Here is a 20143-nt window from a genome sequence, read left to right as displayed (position 1 = left end):
TGTTCTATTGTGCAAAAGTCAGCCGCGAAATGCCTTTGCGCAAAATTCCCTAGCAGATTCCTCTCAATGAACCATAAAATCGATTTGAATTCGCGTCTGTCGAATAAAAATTAAAATGAAAACCCTTCTATGGTGTCTCATCTGGGGAAAATGTATGGAAAAAAAATGCATAAAAAATTATATTTTTCGTTGAAAACAGGGAATTCTCTCTCTGCACTGCCCTATATGGGGTCCCCTTTTGTTTATGACCTTCGTTTATGAGAAAAAAATTCATGAAAATTCCCATAAAAATCCAATAATTTTTTTCCATGCATCCAAACAACCTCTATAGCTTGATGAGGGTGAGAAATAATAGTAATAGTGAGATTTTATATGGTGTAAGGGCTTACTTTTGATCCAACAGCAGCTCACTTTTTGCAATTATCAAATATCAAGGATGAGATATCAAGGATAAAAACCAGGGGAGTGATAAATCGACTCCCCATGTGTCTTTCTCTCTCCTCTGGGTTAGAGAGAGAAAGAGGAGAGAGAAAGACACATGGGGGGTCGATTTATCATTTTGGGGGGTCGATTTATCACTGCCCTTAAGACCAGGCAAGAGTGAAGCCTTTTCTTTTATGGAACCCACTACCGTAGAGTACAGTCCTGGCTTTGGATCAACTGTGAGTCTGTGACCAAGAACTTATTGCAATTATGTAACCCAAGCATTCAATAATGTGTACTATTACTCGCTGTTCAACAGCCAGAAATACACGCCATTTGATGTTAAAATTACATGATTGACTTGAATTTTGGGTCATAGGAGGAGATCCAAAGCAGTGCTTAGAAGATGAATGGTTTAGATCAATCAAACGTAGGACCCACTCTACAGTAATGGAAGCAAAATTTCCCCTCAGGTCCAAACGGTCCGTTGATTTTTTTTTCTTCTGTGTGTTTCTGTTGAACTTTCAATTTTGAGTTAGAATTGATTTGAAGAGAGGAGAGGTGGTCAGCATATATGAAGTAATACTTAGAATTTTTATAGATGTATTAAAAATCAATATTAATTTAATATCACTAAGGCTCTGTTCACTTGCCTTCTCGAGAGATGAGAGGAAAGAAAAATAGGAAATATTTTCTCGCGATTCTTGCTTTTTGCCGTTCGTTTGATTTCCCGTCAAAATCGAAAAACCCATGTGGAAAATCAAGAAAATGATGTGGTAAATAGATTTTCCCTCTAAATCCCGATTCCCCTTTCCCATGAAATCTTGCAAAAACAGTGGGAAAAGCCAAGACAATCGTGCACGGGAAAATTTTCTTTTTTCTCATCGCTGTGGCTCTCTCCTCTCGAAACCCTCATTCGACGAAACCCTCGACGAACCCGCCGGCAACATCGTCTTCTCCGGCGAGCTCCACCACCGGCGAACACTACAAAGGTTAGTGCTCTTCTTCCTTACTCTCATTTTCTAATTTTTTTCGCCCAAACTCCCCATTCCCTCTCGGTTTTTCATTTTATTCGAGATTTTTTCGTATTTTTTTGTGGTCAAACGTTGGTAGGGTTCAGATATCTCCTCCCTCTCCCTCATTTTTTCATTTTTTTTACTGAATCTCTGCATTCCTTCTTCGTTTTTCATTTTTATTGAGGGATTTTGGCCTTTTTTCTTCCAACTATCCTCGAGAAGTTCTGATCTGCACTAATATTTTTTTCATGGAAATATCAGTGTTAGTGTTGAGAAAGCTTTTATTTAGGTTTTTTAGGGTTCAGATCCCTTTTCTTCCCTGTTTTAGGGTTCGGATCTGGAGAACCCCCTCTCCCTCGGTTCTACGGTTGTTGTTGGTGTATGGCTGTTTTGGTATGCATGTGTTAGTGGTTGTTAGTGTATTTGGGTTTTAGGGTTCGGATTTGGTTGTTATGGCTAATTTTGGGGGCATTTTGTTTGCAATGGATTGTCTAAAAGCTTTAATTTGTCAGCTTTTATTTGGGTATTACGGTTCAGATCCCCTTTCTTCCCTTTTCTCTTCATTTTTATGCTATTTTTCTGTCTACAATGGCTTCATATAGATTTTTTTTCTTTTTTGTGATAGTATGTACGTGTTGTTTATGCGGTAGCATTAAATGTGAAAAAAAAATTTGGTTGTTGGTGATGTGGGTTGGGGATGCATTTTTTGTGGTGGATTTGAGGTGCTAATGTGGGTTGGGGATGTATTTTTTTGGTGGTGGATCTGAGGTGCTGATCAGGGTAGGGGATATATTTTTGTGGATGATGTTGTTTGGTGTTACGGTGGTTGTGGTTGCTTGTTGGTGCTTTGGTAGTTAGTGGTGGCTGTAGGAGTTTTGTATCGATGGTTGTGACTGTGGTTATGGTGTCTTTGCCGGTTGTGTTATTATCCTAAATGTTATTTGTTTTAGTATTTGGTAGGGTTACCATCATGCCTCGTCAACCAGCAGATAGGCGGATGTTGATCCTTCGAGCTGCAGCTATAGTAATATCTGCGGCGGCGGCAGTTACGCTTAGGGTTCGACTATACCTTGAGCAGAATATTACAAGAACCCCTTACGAAAGCGGGTACTTAACCCGTAGGACCTTTGTTAGACGTATCACGCACGCAGAGAACCATTGTGTTGCTCTTCTTCGAATGGATGTTCGGTGCTTCCGCTCCTTCGTGGGCCTTTTCAGAAGCACAACATTGTTGAAAGACACAATTCACTGCACTGTTGAGGAACAGGTGGCTATTTTCTTAACTGTCATTGCACACAATGAAAGGAATCGTACAGTTAGGGCAACCACAAGAAGGTCAGGGGCTACTGTTTCAAAGTATTTTAATAAGGTTCTCGACGCTGTTCTCATCCTACAAGACATGTTCATAGTACGTCCATCAAGGGAGACACCACGGGCAATCCTTGATAATCCTAATTTTATGCCTTACTTTAAGGTACGTTTACGATAGCTACGCATTTCGACTGAAGGTTGTTAATTCAGGTTGACATTTGAATGTCCTTATTATAGGATTGTATTGGTGCAATTGACGGGACCCACATTCATGCAAAAGTATCTGAGGATATTCAAAAAAGATATATTTGTCGTAAGCACTTCCCATCCCAAAATGTGTTAGCCTGTTGCGACTTTGACCTAAAGTTTACCTACGTCCTTTGTGGGTGGGAGGGGTCGGCATCGGACTCACGGGTGTTAGCATCTGCTATATCAAAGCCGAACGGGATTCCCATTTTGCCAGGTAATAATTAGCTTATTAGACTGTTTGTATTGATGCAGTTTCTGTAGTACTTAGCTAATTTAATTGTAATCCTTTGTTTCATTGTAGGAAAGTTTTACCTTGGTGATGCCGGGTATCTGTGTCTGTCCCATTTTATAACTCCAATCCGAGGTATTGGTTACCATCTCAATCAGATTAGAGGGCGCAGACCTAGGAAAGCCGAGGAGTTGTATAATCAAAGGCATTCTTCAGCCAGGAATGTAATCGAGCGAACTTTTGGTGTCTTGAAGAAGCGATTCAGCATATTAAATTCAGCACCCATGTATTCATATTCCAAGCAGATCGACATAGTGTTGGCCTGTTGCTGCGTCCACAACCACATTAGGAGGGAGATGCCTGACGACTCCTACATTCAGGATGTTGACGATGAGCTGGCATCGCTTGTAGCTGAGGAGGAAGAGGAGGAAGAAGGACCTGTTCCTCCTCCTCCTATGACCAGGGCCGATGATATAAGGGAAGGTCGTAACATTCGAACCGCAATCATGAATCAAATGTGGAATGATTTCGAAGCACGTCGTCATTAGGAAATGACATGGTCGCAATAGTTGTGCACCACCTGTGTTTGGATGTGGATTTCATAATTTCGATGTGTAGTTTGCTGGAACCGTAGCTTATATTCCTTGCTTTGTTGAGATTTATGTAATTTCTATGTTTGCATTAGTATTGGTTCATGGGTTAATGTTACTTCTATGTTTGCATTAGTACTGGTTATCTATACTTCTTTGAGTGAATATTTTTTATATGAATGTTTTTGGAAAGTTGCAGGCGAGATGGCAACAACTGCAGGTACGACGGAAAAGAAGTCGAATGTCGCGTGGAATGGAGCTATGGATGGGGTTCTTTTAGCAGCCCTTAAGAATCAGATAGCTGAAGGGCAAAAGACTGGTGCCGGGTTCAAGGAGTGCGCTTACAATGCTGTTGCGCATGAAGTGTCTGATGTCCTGAAGAAGACCTTGACTAAAGATAATGTCAAGAATCGGTTAAAGACACTCAAGACAACCTACAGGACTCTGAACTCCATTATTAATCTCAGTGGCTTTGGCTGGGATGAAACCTTGTGCAAGATATCGGTTGACGAAGAAGTTAAGAATGATTACTTGAAGGTAATAAATTTTTATCGTATATCACTGCGAGTCATTTATAAGTTACGTGTTTAAATCAAGGAAGCGTGACAATGACAATTATTGTTTGCAGATGCATCCAGAAAACCAGAGGTTCTTTTCGAAACGATATCCACTCTACGAAGAGATGAAAGCTGTATGCGATGATGATTATGCACGTGGAGAGGAGGTGAGAGATAGGAGAGCGGCCCCCACTCAAGCGACGTAGGAAACACCGGCTGGTTCTTCATCGACCCTACCGGTTGGGGTCGATGATATGGACGACAGCTTCCTCCGTACTCCGCCACGTGCTAGACCTTCTTCATCTACACCTGCCGCAGATGCATCCATGGGCTATAGTGACTCCTCTCCTATCAGGGGCCCAACTTCTGCTACTGGTGGGAAGAAGTCAAGGAAGCGTCCTAATGCTGCACTTCTATCGGAGTTGCAAGTTGTGTCTTCCAGCATTAATAGGGTTGCTGATGCCATAATTTTTACTGGTGAGGTGCACAGCCTCCCTGACCTTAAAGATGCGGTGCTGAACATTGGTGGTTTCCCCAGAGATGACCTCCTTGATGCTTATGTGTACCTACACGGGCGTCACAAGGAAGCTGAGGCATTCCTTTCTTTGGACAATATGGACCGCGTTTCGATGTTGGGGCGCATTATGCGGCGCTTGCCTACGCAGTTATGAGTTCATTTTTTCGGTCGATGTTTTTTGGTGGTTGGGTCTTTTTGTTGAACCGTTTATATTTGAACTAACCATGTGATGGGTTTGATGGACTAACTTATGTATGGGTTTGATGGGTTTGTTGGTATGGGTTTGATGGACTAAATTATGTATGGGTTTGATTGCATCAATAGTTTTTGTATGTTATCTTATAAAGCTTGTGAATGAAAAACCTTGCTTGAGATCTAAGTAAATGTTCTTTACCTATCATTTGTTATTGCAACTATTATTTGCTTATTTTGCAGGTAAAATTCAAGAAGCATCCCTTTTATTTGGCAAGATGCAGGAAGAAGGAATAAGACCTGGAAAGGTATTCAATATTCACATATTCTAAATGGTTTCTGAAAGAACAATTTTAGGAAAAATGTGAGCAAAAGTCCTTACTATGAACTGACTAACTTGCATATGGCTCTTGAAGTTGAGATTGTATTTGGAGTGTCCTGTTTCTGACGATATTTACTTTGCTCATATAAATTTTGTTAAACATGAAGCATCTGTTTATTGGTACAGCACAATGACCATCAATTTATATGGCTAAAGGCATGATCACATTCTAGCCTTGGACACATTGGTCTACTACTAGTACCACTCCCATTTTGGCATCTCAGGATTCCTTGACGCTTTGAGTCTTAGGCAATGTCTGTCAGCCAGGAATTTTTTTTCATGATAAATCCGTATCTCCGAGTGGTGAGAGAGGGATTTGAGAATTTTTTTTCATTATAAATATGTATCTCCGAGTGGTGAGAGTAGGGCAGGGGGAGAAGGAGAGGGATTTGACAGTACACGATGGAGATTAGCATGGGAAGTGGCCAAAAATGAGGAAAAAGTCAATTGTATTTTGAGTAGAGTTTTTCAGTAGAGTTTTTTTTCCTAATTTTTAGCCTCTTCTATCACTTGGAGACACTAGTTTCATGTTTTTCTTTCCTTATTTTTAGCCACTTCATCTCATCTCCACTTGGAGATGCAGATTTATCACGAAAAGAAATTCATGGTAGCCAAACATGCCCTTATTGTACCTTACTTTCTATGTTTACTTCCTGTCCTTGCATTTCCTTTCTTGCGCTTTTTGTGCCTAAGCCTCACATTAGCATTTTCTGTGACTATGCAGATCAGCTACATTTTTTTTTTAAAACATTTGTTGTGGGTCTTTTGAGTGGCAGAAGAATCTTGATTCTGCCACAGATGAGAAGGATGGGGGTTAGACAGGAAAGATACGCAGAATGTTTTGTTCTGCTTTTGTAGCCATTGAAATCCACGAAGAAATCAAGAATTATATTTGATTACGTTCAAATATTTTGTATTTAGTCGTGTTTTTCTGTACTTTTCTGGTAATTACTTTTCAGGAAAGGCTGCAGCAAGGGGTAGCAGAGAAGTGTGCAAATCCCTGTTTGGAGCGTATAATTTACATCATATTTAGAGATATATGCTCCTTCAAAATTCCTTCATCAAATTCCATTATTTGGTCAGATTGGATGTAGCCCTTCAATTTTTGTAGATGAAATTATTATGCTGCAGATCAGGCAACTCTATTTTCATAGTCGAGGTTGTATTTTTTTCATGTAAACAATGACATAAGTTTTAATACATTCCAATATCATTTTTTTGTTTCTTATACACATTCTGGTGAATGTTCTGCGTTTGGTGGTGTTTTTTGGTAGGGATTTTATAGGGACCATCGCAGAAAGCATTTTCGTGGAACGGCATGTTTCATGAGAGGGCTGCTACATAGGCTCAGATTTTCAGTATATTATTCTCCTTGAAAATACAAAAAGGTTTCCCCTTATCAACTACAGAGAATAATATACTGAACATTTTGTTTTGCATATGAAAACTTTTGAAACCTTTTACTGTGGAACATCAAATGGGTGACCTGTTCAGACAATATTTGGTATGCTTAGCAATGTTGTGGGACCACCTATATACATTCGAATTATGGTAAGGATGAAGATGATTCATGTTGATGGTCAGCCAATCTTCATGTTATTTTTCATTTTTTACAGTCATATCATATATAAGAATAGTTTACTGTTCCTTCTAGTGTTTTTACGTTTCTAAGGAACTCAAGATCCCTCGATGATTTTTACAGTAGGTAACCATGGATATCTCAAACTACAGGAGAATAATATACTGGATATCTCATTAGGTAACCATGGATCTTACAGTAGGTAACCATGGTAACCCTGCATAAGCTTGAAGATTTAACTGGATTATGCAATATACTGGATATCTCATTATTTCAATGCACAATACTTAGTTGCTATCAAGGAAGTTTCTTGCACAATTCTACTTGTATTATGGAATAATATTTTAAAATTTGGGAGGTCGCTCTGTCTCTTCTGTGGGAAACTGAAGTCTGGGTACTAATGAATTGGTTATGTCTTGGGTATCACAAAAACCAGCTTTAGACCAACAAGGACAAGATGGTGTTTTTTTGCATTATGCATTTCAATGCCATATACCAACAAGGACTAGATGTCTTGGGTATCATGCACATGGAATGATCTTTTAAAATTTGGGAGGTCGCTCTGTCTCTTCTGTGGAAAGCTGAAGTTTGGGTACATTAATGGGACTATTCAATGCCATATACCCCAAATTTTGTTGAATGAATTGGTTATGTCTTCTTGGGTATCAAAAACCAGCTCTTTAGACCAACAAGGACTAGAGTGTAGTATGTTGTTGAGAAAAAAGGCTCTGTGACAACCTCTTAATCGCAATCTATACAGTATCTATCCTACTTTTGACGTTCAATCAAATTGTGATGGATATACAACTAGATCAGGCATTTTGTTTGATCATTGAAGCCCACAAATCCAAAATCAATCCCGAAAATTCATAATTTGGCATGTTAGTCAGTGGTAATCTGGATCAATTGGTCTGTACACAACATTTAGGCCCTTTTTTTGTTTTGGATTTTGAGATAACGTAGAGGCCCTATTGGTTTTGGATTTTGAGAACCTAATGTGAGTTCATAATTGATTATTGGACTCCAATTTATGTTTAATTTAGAGTCCAATAAACCAACCGGGTTTATAGATACAAATATAATAGAAGAATCTCTTATCTCAAAAGAAAGCCATCATATCTTACATTATTTAACTAATTTAAACCCATATAACCCATATTTTCCCTTGCTTTCTGGGCAAGTGAACAGCGAGAAAATAACTTTCCTGCATATTTTCCCTCCCTTTCTGGGCAAGTGAACAGCGAGAAAGCGTGGGAAAATCACAGTTTCTTTTCCTTTCCTTTCCATTTTGCCACGTCAGATTCCTTTCCTTTCCTTTCCTTTCCCGGGAAAACAAGTGAACAGAGCCTAAGAGATCTTCTTTCTAGAGAGATTTGATTCGGAATTATTATATGTTTATTCGGATCACTCGGAGTTTGAATCCAACTTCATTCGGATTCGATGCGTCATAGGTTGGCATGATTTTGTAGCCATGAAGAAATATTCCATGGAATATTAATGGAGCCATTTGTGAGTGATTAGCGGCAAGGGAGATGGACCACAAATATTCCATGGAATAATGGGATCTTTGCATGCTCTCTCCACCCGTCTCTCTCAAGCCTCTTCCCACCTTCCTTTCTCAGGCTCTCAGCTTCTCTCTTACAATTGGGCCCACAAATATTCCATGGAATGATGCGAAGTGATGATATATTTGCCTTTTTTTTACTTGGGACAGCCCCCTGTACTGTAGTGCATTTATGGCTAATCTTTTACACTAGAGGGGGTTTTGGCGAATGTATCATTTCCCCATCTAGAGATGGTGTAAATTATGGGCCTCACCTAGATTTGGGTGGAGATGGTGGGCTCACCCATGTGTACAAAATAATGGGTGGAAGTTATAATTTCAAGAGTGGAACCACCCACCCTCGTAGAAAAACTAATTAAGCATGGGTGGGTCATCTTTGGCAACCATGAAAAACTATTCCACGGAAAGAGGAGAGAATTGAGAGGGTGGAAGTAAAGATGGCATCAAGAATCAATAAAAGCTAGTGAAAAGAAAATGCATATTTAGAATTTGGGTTTTTGTTTTACTGGTTTTTAGGAGCTTTACATACTCTCCTCACTCCCAAGCATTCATATCACCATGAAAAAAAAATTAGAAAATATAAGTTTAGCTCATGCATCTATATAGTCATGGCCAGTAAGACTAAAATGTACCCACAACACAGTACTATAGCAACATGCAGAGGTTTCACAGTTTTACAGATGTTTATGGATATGCTTACTTAAGGCTGAGGACTTCAATCTCGAAAATCAGAGGTGAGTTGGGTAGTATTCCCCAATCTGGAAATCCGTTAGCACCGTAGGCATAGTCAGGAGAGCACTGCAAATTCATTGGACAAGAGATCATTAGACGAGATTGATTAATCACCAAGAACCTAATATAGCTAAGCAACTCATTATATCTATAATATTTTCGGCAACGATAATTCAGAGGTTACTAATAACATAACATTTAAAACGTGTGAACCATGGATCAATCTGCTTGATTAGAATGCACACACAGACACAGACACAGACACAGACACATACACATACACATACACGGAGGAGATATTCAAACTCTTTGTGTAGCTAGAGACACCCTGGAATACACGCCCAAGATTGTAGAAGACAAGACCCGAAAAGAGAACAAGAGATTGTTGGGCATTAGTAATGCCTTGTGGAGAAGAGTTGGTGCGTGGGAAGAGTTGCAGTTTTATACTCGGATTTTGTGCTTGATAATGACACCTTTGATTGTTTCTTAACACACCATGATTTGAGCGAGCGAGTTTTAAAGCATTCCCAACCAACGAACCAAGTTAATTCAGCAGTAATAGCAGTCATACATCTATAATCTTCCTCTGCTAATCAACAGTTATTTGCCTTTTACTGCTCCATGAGATGTGGTAATTATTAAGAATAGACCTGGTGCCCAATCACCTGACCCATCCGGATCAGAATAGACATCAACCTGAAGTTTAGCACTCCCTTTTGAAGAATTAAAAGTCTATTGTAAACCATTCCTTTGTTATAAACCTTTCAAAAAAAAAAAAGTTTGAAGATGATCATCTCTTTATTCAAAGATTATATTTAGACTAGTAAAGGTCCGGTGCTGAAGTGAGCCACATTCGTAGAAGAGCCTTGCTCATCTCTCTTAAGACTTCTAATGTGAATCTCTTCAAGAAAGTCAAGAAGAGGAAGAGGAAATCACAGCTGACGGAGAAGGATTGATGATTCGTCGAGACCCTTTCTTTTTAAAATTTGCATACCACACCCCAAGTGATCAAATAGTACTTCTACTTTCTTCCTTATTATTTCACAAAACTTTATTTTGGAGTCATTCTATCATATTGATGAGGCTAGCTAAGCAATGAAGTGTTGAGAAAACTTCCCAACATTAAGAACAGACATGAAGTAAATTAGCACATTGGCCATAACTGACTTAATCAGGGAAATTCCATTGTCAAGTGATGGGATGTGTTCTCTCGGGTGCATTACTTCCTTTCAACTTATGGAGTGCCCAACCACCAATCCATCTCTAGTAATCTAGTCCTCCTCAATGCCAACACTCATAACCACAAACTTGGTGAAATTAATCCGCTGACCAGAAACTATTTTGTAGCATCTCAAGATAGCATTTAGATTCCGCTCATGCACCTCAGAGACCCTCTTCTCTTCTCTTTTGGATTTGCAGACCGCATCCCAAGCAACCAAATGACAATTCCCTATTGACCCAATGACACTGTTTACTTAATCACTCTACAGTTTTTTTTTTTTAGTCTTTCTATCCTACCAATGAAAGAGACATAGTAAAACAACATATTGGACAAAACTGACTTTTTTTAAAAAATGATTGGACAAAACTGACTTAATCAAGGTAACTCTATCGTCAAGTGATGAAAGCCTTTCTTTAAGGTAGATAACTTTCTTTTGACTTATAGAGCACCAAACCAGCAATGCATGTCTAGCCATCAAGGCCTTCTCAAAGCCAACACCCATGACCACTAACTTAGAGAAATTCATCCGCTGCCTACAAACTATATTGTAGCATCGCATGATAGCCTTCAAATTCTGCTATTTTGCTTTAAAGCGTCGCAAAAGACAAGTGTTTTATGCATATTGAAATTGTGAAACTGGAGAATCCAAGGAATCAACACTAAAACTCTCAATCAGAGCCTTTGAGATCTTCTTGCTAAGGGATTCAACCACAGTAGAGAAGAGGACAGGGGAGAGCTGGGAGAGTGTTCGAGGGTACCCCTGCCACAAACATTTGGAGTTCTAGCAGAATTTCAGCAATCAATTCACTATGGAAAACCAAGCTGAAGAAAGGAAATTCCTCATCATCATCTGATGTGACCCAGTCGATCACCTTTCATTTTAGGAGACTTAGTTTCTATTTTGTCTAATTTCTATTTTTTGCACTTAGGGTAGTTTTCATTTCCGAGCACACTTTATATTTTGATTTTGTTGCTATTTTGGGAGCCTATATGTGGGGGTTGTCGACATCATCTAGGGCCCACACCACCTCATGTCTTCTAAAACCAACACTTTTGATGTTATTTGGCGTACAATAATCTTGCAGTCCGGGATGGTTTCAGCCGCAATCCTTTTACCCCCCCCCAAAAAAAAATAAAAAATAAAAAAATGTGGGGGTTGTCTACATCATCTAGGACCCACACCGCCTCATGTCTTCTAAAACCAACATTTTTGATGTTATTTGACATACAATAATCTTGCAGTCTGGGACGGTTTCAGTCGCAATCCCTTTTATCCCCACCCACACAAAAAAATTTCCCTCTTGCTGTTTTCCCCAAGTCCCTGCATCCTTCCAGTCCAAAAGGATTCTTGGCCTGCACAATACTGTGGCTGCCCATTGCCAACAGCCCTCCACCTCCCCTCCTTTACATCTTTGACGTCTTCTTTTTCCCTCGGGCGGATAACCCTGCTGGTTATAGCTCTTCCACTCCCTTTTCCCACTTTCTCCTTGACTTCTCTCCTCTCTCTTGACAAGTATAGCCACTATTCACATTGGGAGGACTGCACAGTCGATATATCCGCAGTTATATACCATGTTTGGGTGCGATATGTGCCATATAAGTCACCTTGCTGCGTGGGGCCTCACACGATCACCTCTCCGACATATTTTCCTCTTGGGTCTGATGATCTGATCTAGATGCCTTGCCTACTGTTCCTTCGACTGTTCGGGTCTTTTCGGCTTCTCTAACATCATTCTTGAACCTCCTTTACACGAGATCCGAGGGCAGGGTGATTATCTTTCTGGTAAGATCTGACCATTGACATTCTCAGGCCATTAGCCCTGATTTTGTTACTCACCAATACCCTTTGGCCGTCGAACTTTGACCCAATTTTAATCATGAGATTACCTGCCCTAGTAGAGGTTGTTTGGGCCCCAGATTTTCCTTTCCTTTTTTTTTTTTAGATTGTGATCTGACCTTATATTGTTGATGCCATATTTATATAGTTGCTCTCGATTGGTGTGATCTAGTAATGCAATGTATGCTTGGGCAGATTTTAATCTCATTGTTGAACTTAGGGACCAGTTGTACTTTTAAATTTGAAGATTTATACATCGAGCTTCTAAACTTCTCTAAACTCATCCACGAACTCAATGATAGCAAACAAGATGGCTTGAGCGAACACGATGAATCTCCTCTTGGCATTAGCAAAAGTGGGCTGTGTTTTTATCTCTGTGTTCAAGCCACTTGACTTTTGCTCTTTGTCAGCAAATGATTTTTTTCTTGGATGGCTAAGCTTTTTGCCTCTTCCAACTGATCTTGCCTTGTCGACAACTCAACTTCTACCAGCAACAAGAATTCCTCTTTCCTGTCCTTCTCTGAGATTTTACATGGGTTGAGCTCCTTGTTCCATATTTTAAACTTAGCTTTGATAAAGGATAGACTGCGAGTGGTCCCTTTGAAAAGAAAATCTTGAAACCATTGTAAAAATTACATTAAAAAAATAAATCTTATTTCAATCACTGCATTAGGTCTTTTTTTTTGAAATGGTAAAAGATTTAATTAATAAGGGAACCAAGAAGGTTGTTGTTCGGGTCTTATAATCACTGCATTAGGTCTTCTCCAACCTCGTACTGATTGTCCCTATGTATCGTCTGGACACATAGGGACAAGAACATGGTTTCTATCACTATCATAAGCTACAAGAACCAAAAAAAACTAAGGAGTGCTAGCCAATTTCACACTTTGCCTATTTTGGATGGATATTTCAGCATATGAAGACCACCAGATCACAGGGATCAAACAGGAAACCTATATTCCTATCAAAGGGCTCTATTTAGGCCTCATAATTAGAATGAAGATAAAAAAACCCAAAGAATCTTATGGTTGAAACCTGATAAAACTAGCAATGATGATACAATCTCTTCCCAGTCTGCAAAAACTCAACGGCTTTGCCAAAGAACCAACTAATCCACATAAAAGCAGTACATTAGATCAAATAAGACCAAAATGCACAGAATAAATTACTCTCTAAGAAGATTGTTGTTCATCGATCCAACAGACTTGACTAAGCATAAAATATTTCTTCCATATAACACTAGTGTCTATCTCTACAGAATGCCACCAACTGTCATAATTTGATGAATTTCAGATTTTTTCCTGAATCGCACAAGGAAAGTTTTGATGGTGACCACCTAACACTGGATTAATATCTACGGTACAACCAGCTTACCCACCATAAATAAATAAAGGAAGATGATATCCAGACAAAGTTGTTTTGATAATGCCACGCCTCTCCTTATTTTACACTTTTCTGATTGGCTATTGATAGCCTTTGGGGAATTGAAACAGCCACTAACAGTCAAAAATTAAAATGTGTAAAATAAAGAGACGATTGTCAGTATTAAAAGAAGGGATGAGAATATAGTCTGGCAAAATAAAGCATAAAACAAGCAATTTAAAAAATAAAAATAAAACATCAAGAGAGATGTTACCTGAAGACGAGCAACTTCTCCTACTTGCATACCCATCACACCTTCATCCCATCCTATAAATGATAAGATTGAGTGAATAATACCCATACGCATGAAGCCCTTAAACCTATCTTACATCAAACATTTAGTTATACTATTAATTGCACGCTACATCACTGTCTTGAAAAAATCTATAACATAAATTCTCGTAAAAAGAAGTACATCATCTCAACAACAATAGATCATTTGTTCTAAATTGCTTCATTAAGTAAAATAACTTTAAACTTTGAACATCTATGATCATTAAAAATCATATCAAAGAATGAGTTCCAGTGCTATCTCCATCACTCTGCCATTTTCCTATGCATGGGGTCCCTTAGCAGTGATGACAGTAACTATAATGGGTACGCCATATAAAATCCCATTCCTTTTTAGTTGTTACTGTTACAGGCAGTTCAATAATCAACACCAACACTTGGTAGGTTTTGTTTCTTACTATGACCAATTTGGTGTATCTATAATCACTTTTGATGGTAAATCTGTATTTGGCACATGCAGTGGAGGGCAGATATGTCATCATTCAGAAAAGGAAAAAAGGTGGATGGGAGATATGTCTCCATTTATGCATCAAGTCGGTTTGCTTTGGTGGTTCTCTTTGCTCAATTGGTTCTAGTCATTTGCAAGTAGGAGGCTGAATTCATTGATCTCTCTCTCTCTCTCTCTCTCTCTCTCTCTCTCTGTGTGTGTGTGTGTGTGTGTGTACACAATTATGCTTTTGTGATTTATCTTGTTAGATATGTTTGTGAAATATTAACTCCATGATTAGTGAATTTATCAATCCATATTTGCCTCCCAATTCACACGGTAAAATCTTGTACAGATAAATTAAAATTTGGTTCAAAAGCCACAAACAAACCCAAATTGAAATGATATTTTGGATTTCAAGATCTGTCAATGTTAAGACCTCTAATGATTTTACACGCTCCAAGACAATTAAAGGTCCAACAAAGACATGCTACTTTAGCATAATGTGTAGATGAATCGTCACTATAAAACCGACAGAATCTCACTTATGCCGAATGCTATCTATTGAAATTTGAGTTGATAGCTGGGACAAAGAAAAAGATGCAGCTGAGTTACCTTTTATAACGGAACCTTTGCCAATCTGAAAAGTGAAGGGCTTCTGTCCCGGATCTTTCGTGCTAACAAAAAATCAAAACAATACCAATCAAAAAATAATAATCAAAACAAAAATAATTTACTCCATTATCGATAGGAAAGTATATAGGTAACAAAATCATGTAAATGTATATTATTTTTCTGAATGTTAAAAACAGTAAATTTTATTAGCATAATGAAAATGAGAAAGAAAGTAACACTCACCTCCAAAACTTTTGAGAGAAATCACCATTTTTACCTATAAAACAAGTATATGAGTGGAAGGACATATAAAATTCAGCGAAGAATGTAGCATAACACAAAACTGGTTAAAATACCATATTTAGTCAACTACTAGTAGCAACAAAAGCACAAATATGATTCTTTCTTTTGTTTGTTTGCTTTGTCTTTTTGTGTTTTTTGTTTCCGTGCATCGGCCATCTCGGGCTTATTTGTTTGCAATAAAATTGGCTACCATTCCAAAAAAAAAAAAGCACAAATATTTATGACAAGAGTGGTGCGCTATAAACATCAATCAGGCACTACTAGGACCTATCTTTTGATTTTCTGATTTCCCGAGCATATTTTCATGGCAGTGAAACTAATCAAGCCAGCCTTCTGTAGGGTGTGGTAACTTTCTTCCCTTTGATCATTGGACTTAACAAAAAGAAATCAGATGAAAAAATCCGTGCTTCATACATAGTGGACATTATGAAATGAAGAAAGCTGCCCTCATCTCATGGTTATCTTAAGATAAATTTTCAGAGCCCATGGAATTGTGGAAACGACAGTAGGAGATGCCCTATGCTGTCTTCTAGAGGTTCCCTCGGTGAGTCGGATATGACTTGAGCAGTAAATGAGAATATTAGATAATATTTGACAACTTTAGAGGATGGGACGTAGTGACATATAAGATGAGCAAACATGATATCAACCCATCAAAATCATAGCTTAGATATTTTTGGAGATCTTGAGTAGCGTTCATTGGCGGCTAATTAAGGGCATGTTACAACCACATAACAAATAATATAAAGGAAGGATTTGTTAATTAGGACTGAGTGACTATACCATAGTTACTTTTAAGCTTTCCCATCTTAAGGGTGAAGCCCTTACTCTGCAATTCTCTCTTCACTATAATTTTGTTTCACTTGATAAAAAAAGTCATTCTTTTTTATTTCATTATCCAAGACAAACAGTATTTTGTTATGTCAATGAGGTACCCCAGACCACCCATATATGATTTAAGTAGCGTGCCATGCCGTGCCATGTAAAGGAGTGTCCCCAAGTACCGGCACAGCAAAAAAAATGAGAGAGGAAATGTCCACCAGCAATGGATTGAAGCCAAAGGGGCAAAGTCAATACATCAAAAAGACACCACATCTGAAAGCCAGTACATAATCCCATTCCCATCCACACCACTCCATTTCAATGACACTAAGAATTACATACAACATAGCGTATATTGTCAATCTAAAACAGGATCATACAAAATTACAAACATTCCAACATCAATATCTCCCCCTTTTAAAGACTCTTCTTTCCCAGCCTTAAATAGCTATAATTGACATCAAAGAGTGTAACAAACCATAATACTCAATATTCCATTCCCTTTGGCTACCTATAGGTCACCACACCTATTAAGATAGATTTTTTTTTGAGACGGGCCTATTAAGATAGATATAGGGGACATCCCACTTTTTAAACAATAAAAGAAGAGTATTATCAAACATGCCAAGCAAAAGCCATACCAAAAAAAAAAAAAAAATGCCAAGCAAAAGAGCAATGAAAAGGTGGGTGAATGGCAGTCTCAAAATCCTGACTATACACAGAAAGAACTCAAAAGGCATTATATAATATATACACTATTGCTAATGGCCAACACAACAATCAACTAGGGGTGTCAATGGATCCACTTCGGGTCGGATCCACCTATGTCACAGTCACAATCCATTCAAATTCCTTATCGGTCGGGTCGGAGTCGGATTGTTCTTCAGATCCTACTTTCCACGTCATGATCACGATCCATTTTAATTCGGACCGTCCATCGGACTGTCCTATTATGTCCCACTAAGCTAAGTAAACAATTAACTTTTTTAAAAAGCGATAGAATGGCAGTCCACTATTAGTTTGTCTCTATGCATTTTCTTCAACTAAATTAAAAATTTATCTATGTTTAATCTATGTGTAAATAATGCTTGTAAACAATAAAACTATTCAAAATTACATAAACAAATATAATGTATAATTATTATCAAAGAATATGATGCATAAAGAACAAAACCCCTCCCTCTTTTCCTTCATGAAAGTATGAAATGAAACGACTGAAATGAGTGACATCGCATTTCCATCCGATTCATTACGTGATAGAGAGGTTTTGACCAAAATACCCTTCATAGAACGGTTAGCATTAACAAAATTTTGCAGGGTATTTTTGTAAACCATTTCGGATCGTGACTATCCAAAGGGCATCTGTGGCGTGCCAATACACAATCCAAAAATTTTCGGATCCCAGATTTGATGATCCGAAATATGCCACGGATCCTATTCATATGTTTAGATCCCGTTCATTAACGATCGGATTCGGACGATCCATCGGACCGTCTGGATCCATTGACACCCCTAAAATCAACAAGAAAAACAACATCAAGAAGGGAGTGAGTCAAACATCTCTAAGCTTGTCCAGTGTACTCGAACTCGAGTGAGTCAATCCACCTCACGGTTAATAGATCTCCTAACACGGAAAGCCCTCTACCCGATATGGATCTCGCCTCAATCCTACCCACATTACTGGGGTCCACCAGGGCCCTAATCTCTCATTCATTTTGAGTCCTTTATCCCTAATAGGACCTTAAAAAACCCTACATGGTGGGATCCGTCTTGGAACTATCTTATACACGCTCACCCTCTTCTTAACAAAATTTAGACATTTGCCCTAAAAAAACAGATAGATACAGAGAGAGGGAGAAGGATGCTAACCGAATCCAGTACAGTGAACGGTGACGTTTTGACCCGGGGCGGGTTTCGGACCATTACCGGAGCTCAAGATTTGCTTCTCCACTCCCATTTTTTGGTTTCTGCTGTAAATTAGATTGATGTGTCTAGTCTTCTCCCACTTTCATGTATCAATGACTATGAGATAGAGTACGGAGAAAGTCACTTTTACGATCATTCGAGAACGAATAGGCATCCGAGATCATCGGCTCTGATTATATCTCGTTTAAAGGGGTGTATTATCCTATTGGGGGCGAAACAATCGTGTACCTTTTTTTTCAAGAGATTTTATAGGATGTCAAAACGTACGGTACAACCCACACTATGGAGTATGGGATGATCCAAACTGTTCATTTGTTGCGCCACACCTTAAATAGGTTGTGCCTCAAAAAATCATTTATCCTAACCCTCCATCTATAGAAGTTTCCATAATGTGCCGTCCTTCTATAGATCGGAGGGCAAGGATCAACCTATGGAAATGATTTTTGGGGCACAAGCTATTTATGTTGTGGCCCAACAAATGGACGGTTTGGATCATCCTATCGCATGGGTCGTACCGTACTTCTTGAACAAATTATCACGTTAAAAGGGGGGCGCATAATCATGAGGGAGAAAATCATAGCCCTTTCTCTATTATGGCCACAACAAGTACAACTGCGGCAATATTTCAATCTTCACTTGGGATGTCTCCGTGAGTAAAAAATTTGTTTAGGCTCCCTGAATCTTTCGACTTAAAATGCGGGTATAAAAAAATTTACACCCAATTTTAAGTAAAAGAAATGAACATAAAATTTGTTTTACGCCCATTTTCCATAGAAAGAAACAGAGCCCCAAGTGCAACAACTCAGAAGGGAACGGATTTGATTGATTTCAACATGCTTCTTCATATTAAATTGATCGGCTGATTATCTATCCATCCACATTCACAATATTTCAATTCTCATTCTCATCCTCATATAGTTTCGGGCTTCGCAAACATATTTTATTTTCCGCATATAAATGTTGTGATCAAAGGGTTGCTGAAAATGCTTGCTTAAGCCCACATGGCTCCTTTTTGGTATTGGTTTTGCAAGATGAGAAAGTATATGGTGACCGCCAGGAAGTCAGTGAAGGTGGTACGTTTGACGTACCAACCTTGATATTTGATCCAACAGCAGCCTCTTAAAAACTGGGCTGTTATGAGATCAAATATCGAGAGTGGTACCGCTTGCACGGTACTAAATGCTCGGGCCCCAAATAAAAACTATTGCAAGGTTAGGTTAATCTTGACAGATAAATAGAGCTAGTTAATTAATCAATTAATTACAATTGTGTTCTATCCAAAAACAAACAAACATAGAGAAGACGAGCGATATTTTACCATTCAACTAACGCACCAGTCCTCTAGAGCATAAGAACATAATACAGTAACTATCTGAGGTTGTTGAGTTTGGGTCAGGATATTCATCTAGAAAATCGACCCAACCCAATATGTACCCATGATTTCTGAACCCAACACATGGTATTTTCGGGTCAGGTAGATGTGGGTTAGGTAAAACCCGACCCGAGCTGCAACCCTACTATGCAGCACACTTAATTAATGCATGTTTGGCAATAATGATTTTCTTGGAAAAAATAATTTTTTCAAGGTTTGTTCTTGCTTTTTTAGGTAAAATTTATTTAAGCTAAGGTCATGTGTGGCAAGTGGCAACCATTAATTTGTATTTTTTTTTTCACAGAATGTTACATTAACTCATTAAGACATACGAGAGGGCCTGAGGGAGGTAATATTGGTGCGGGAAATGATAAATTCACCCCATTTATTTACATGGGACAGCCACTTCCAGTATTTTCCCCATGGTATTTTCCTTAGATTGTTTTGAAATAAAACCTGCCTCTGTATTTATTTGATTGTTATTAAAATTGCTTTCCATAATATCACTGACCTTAGTTTCTTAATTTATCAAAGATTGCTTTCCACGATTTTTATTTAGAATTTT

General features: G+C 38.5%; 3 protein-coding genes across 3 annotated transcripts; 2 read left to right on the top strand and 1 right to left on the bottom strand.

The window, feature by feature from the left end:
• The first annotated feature begins 1016 nt into the window (after window positions 1-1016).
• Window positions 1017-3936, top strand: LOC143890692 (uncharacterized). The gene is made up of 4 exons (XM_077395375.1): window positions 1017-1415; window positions 2390-2913; window positions 2988-3213; window positions 3301-3936. Exons 2-4 carry the CDS (start codon window positions 2410-2412, stop codon window positions 3774-3776), a joined length of 1206 nt encoding a protein of 401 aa, XP_077251490.1. The 5' UTR covers window positions 1017-1415; window positions 2390-2409; the 3' UTR covers window positions 3777-3936.
• Window positions 3937-4022: 86 nt separating this feature from the next.
• LOC143890573 (uncharacterized) lies at window positions 4023-4581 on the top strand. The gene is made up of 2 exons (XM_077395291.1): window positions 4023-4355; window positions 4447-4581. Exons 1-2 carry the CDS (start codon window positions 4023-4025, stop codon window positions 4579-4581), a joined length of 468 nt encoding a protein of 155 aa, XP_077251406.1.
• A 4489-nt stretch (window positions 4582-9070) lies between these two features.
• Window positions 9071-18305, bottom strand: FKBP12 (FK506-binding protein 12). Its single transcript, XM_077393762.1, has 5 exons — window positions 18150-18305; window positions 15399-15432; window positions 15156-15217; window positions 14037-14089; window positions 9071-9407 (listed from the first exon to the last, which is right to left on the bottom strand). Exons 1-5 carry the CDS (start codon window positions 18235-18237, stop codon window positions 9306-9308), a joined length of 339 nt encoding a protein of 112 aa, XP_077249877.1. The 5' UTR covers window positions 18238-18305; the 3' UTR covers window positions 9071-9305.
• Window positions 18306-20143: the final 1838 nt, after the last annotated feature.

Source organism: Tasmannia lanceolata, unplaced genomic scaffold (genome assembly GCF_043159265.1).
Source record: "Tasmannia lanceolata isolate RefF3 unplaced genomic scaffold, GAP_Taslan_0.1 ptg000013l, whole genome shotgun sequence".
Lineage (NCBI taxonomy): Eukaryota > Viridiplantae > Streptophyta > Magnoliopsida > Canellales > Winteraceae > Tasmannia > Tasmannia lanceolata.
This window is presented reverse-complemented; position numbering and strand designations above follow the sequence as displayed.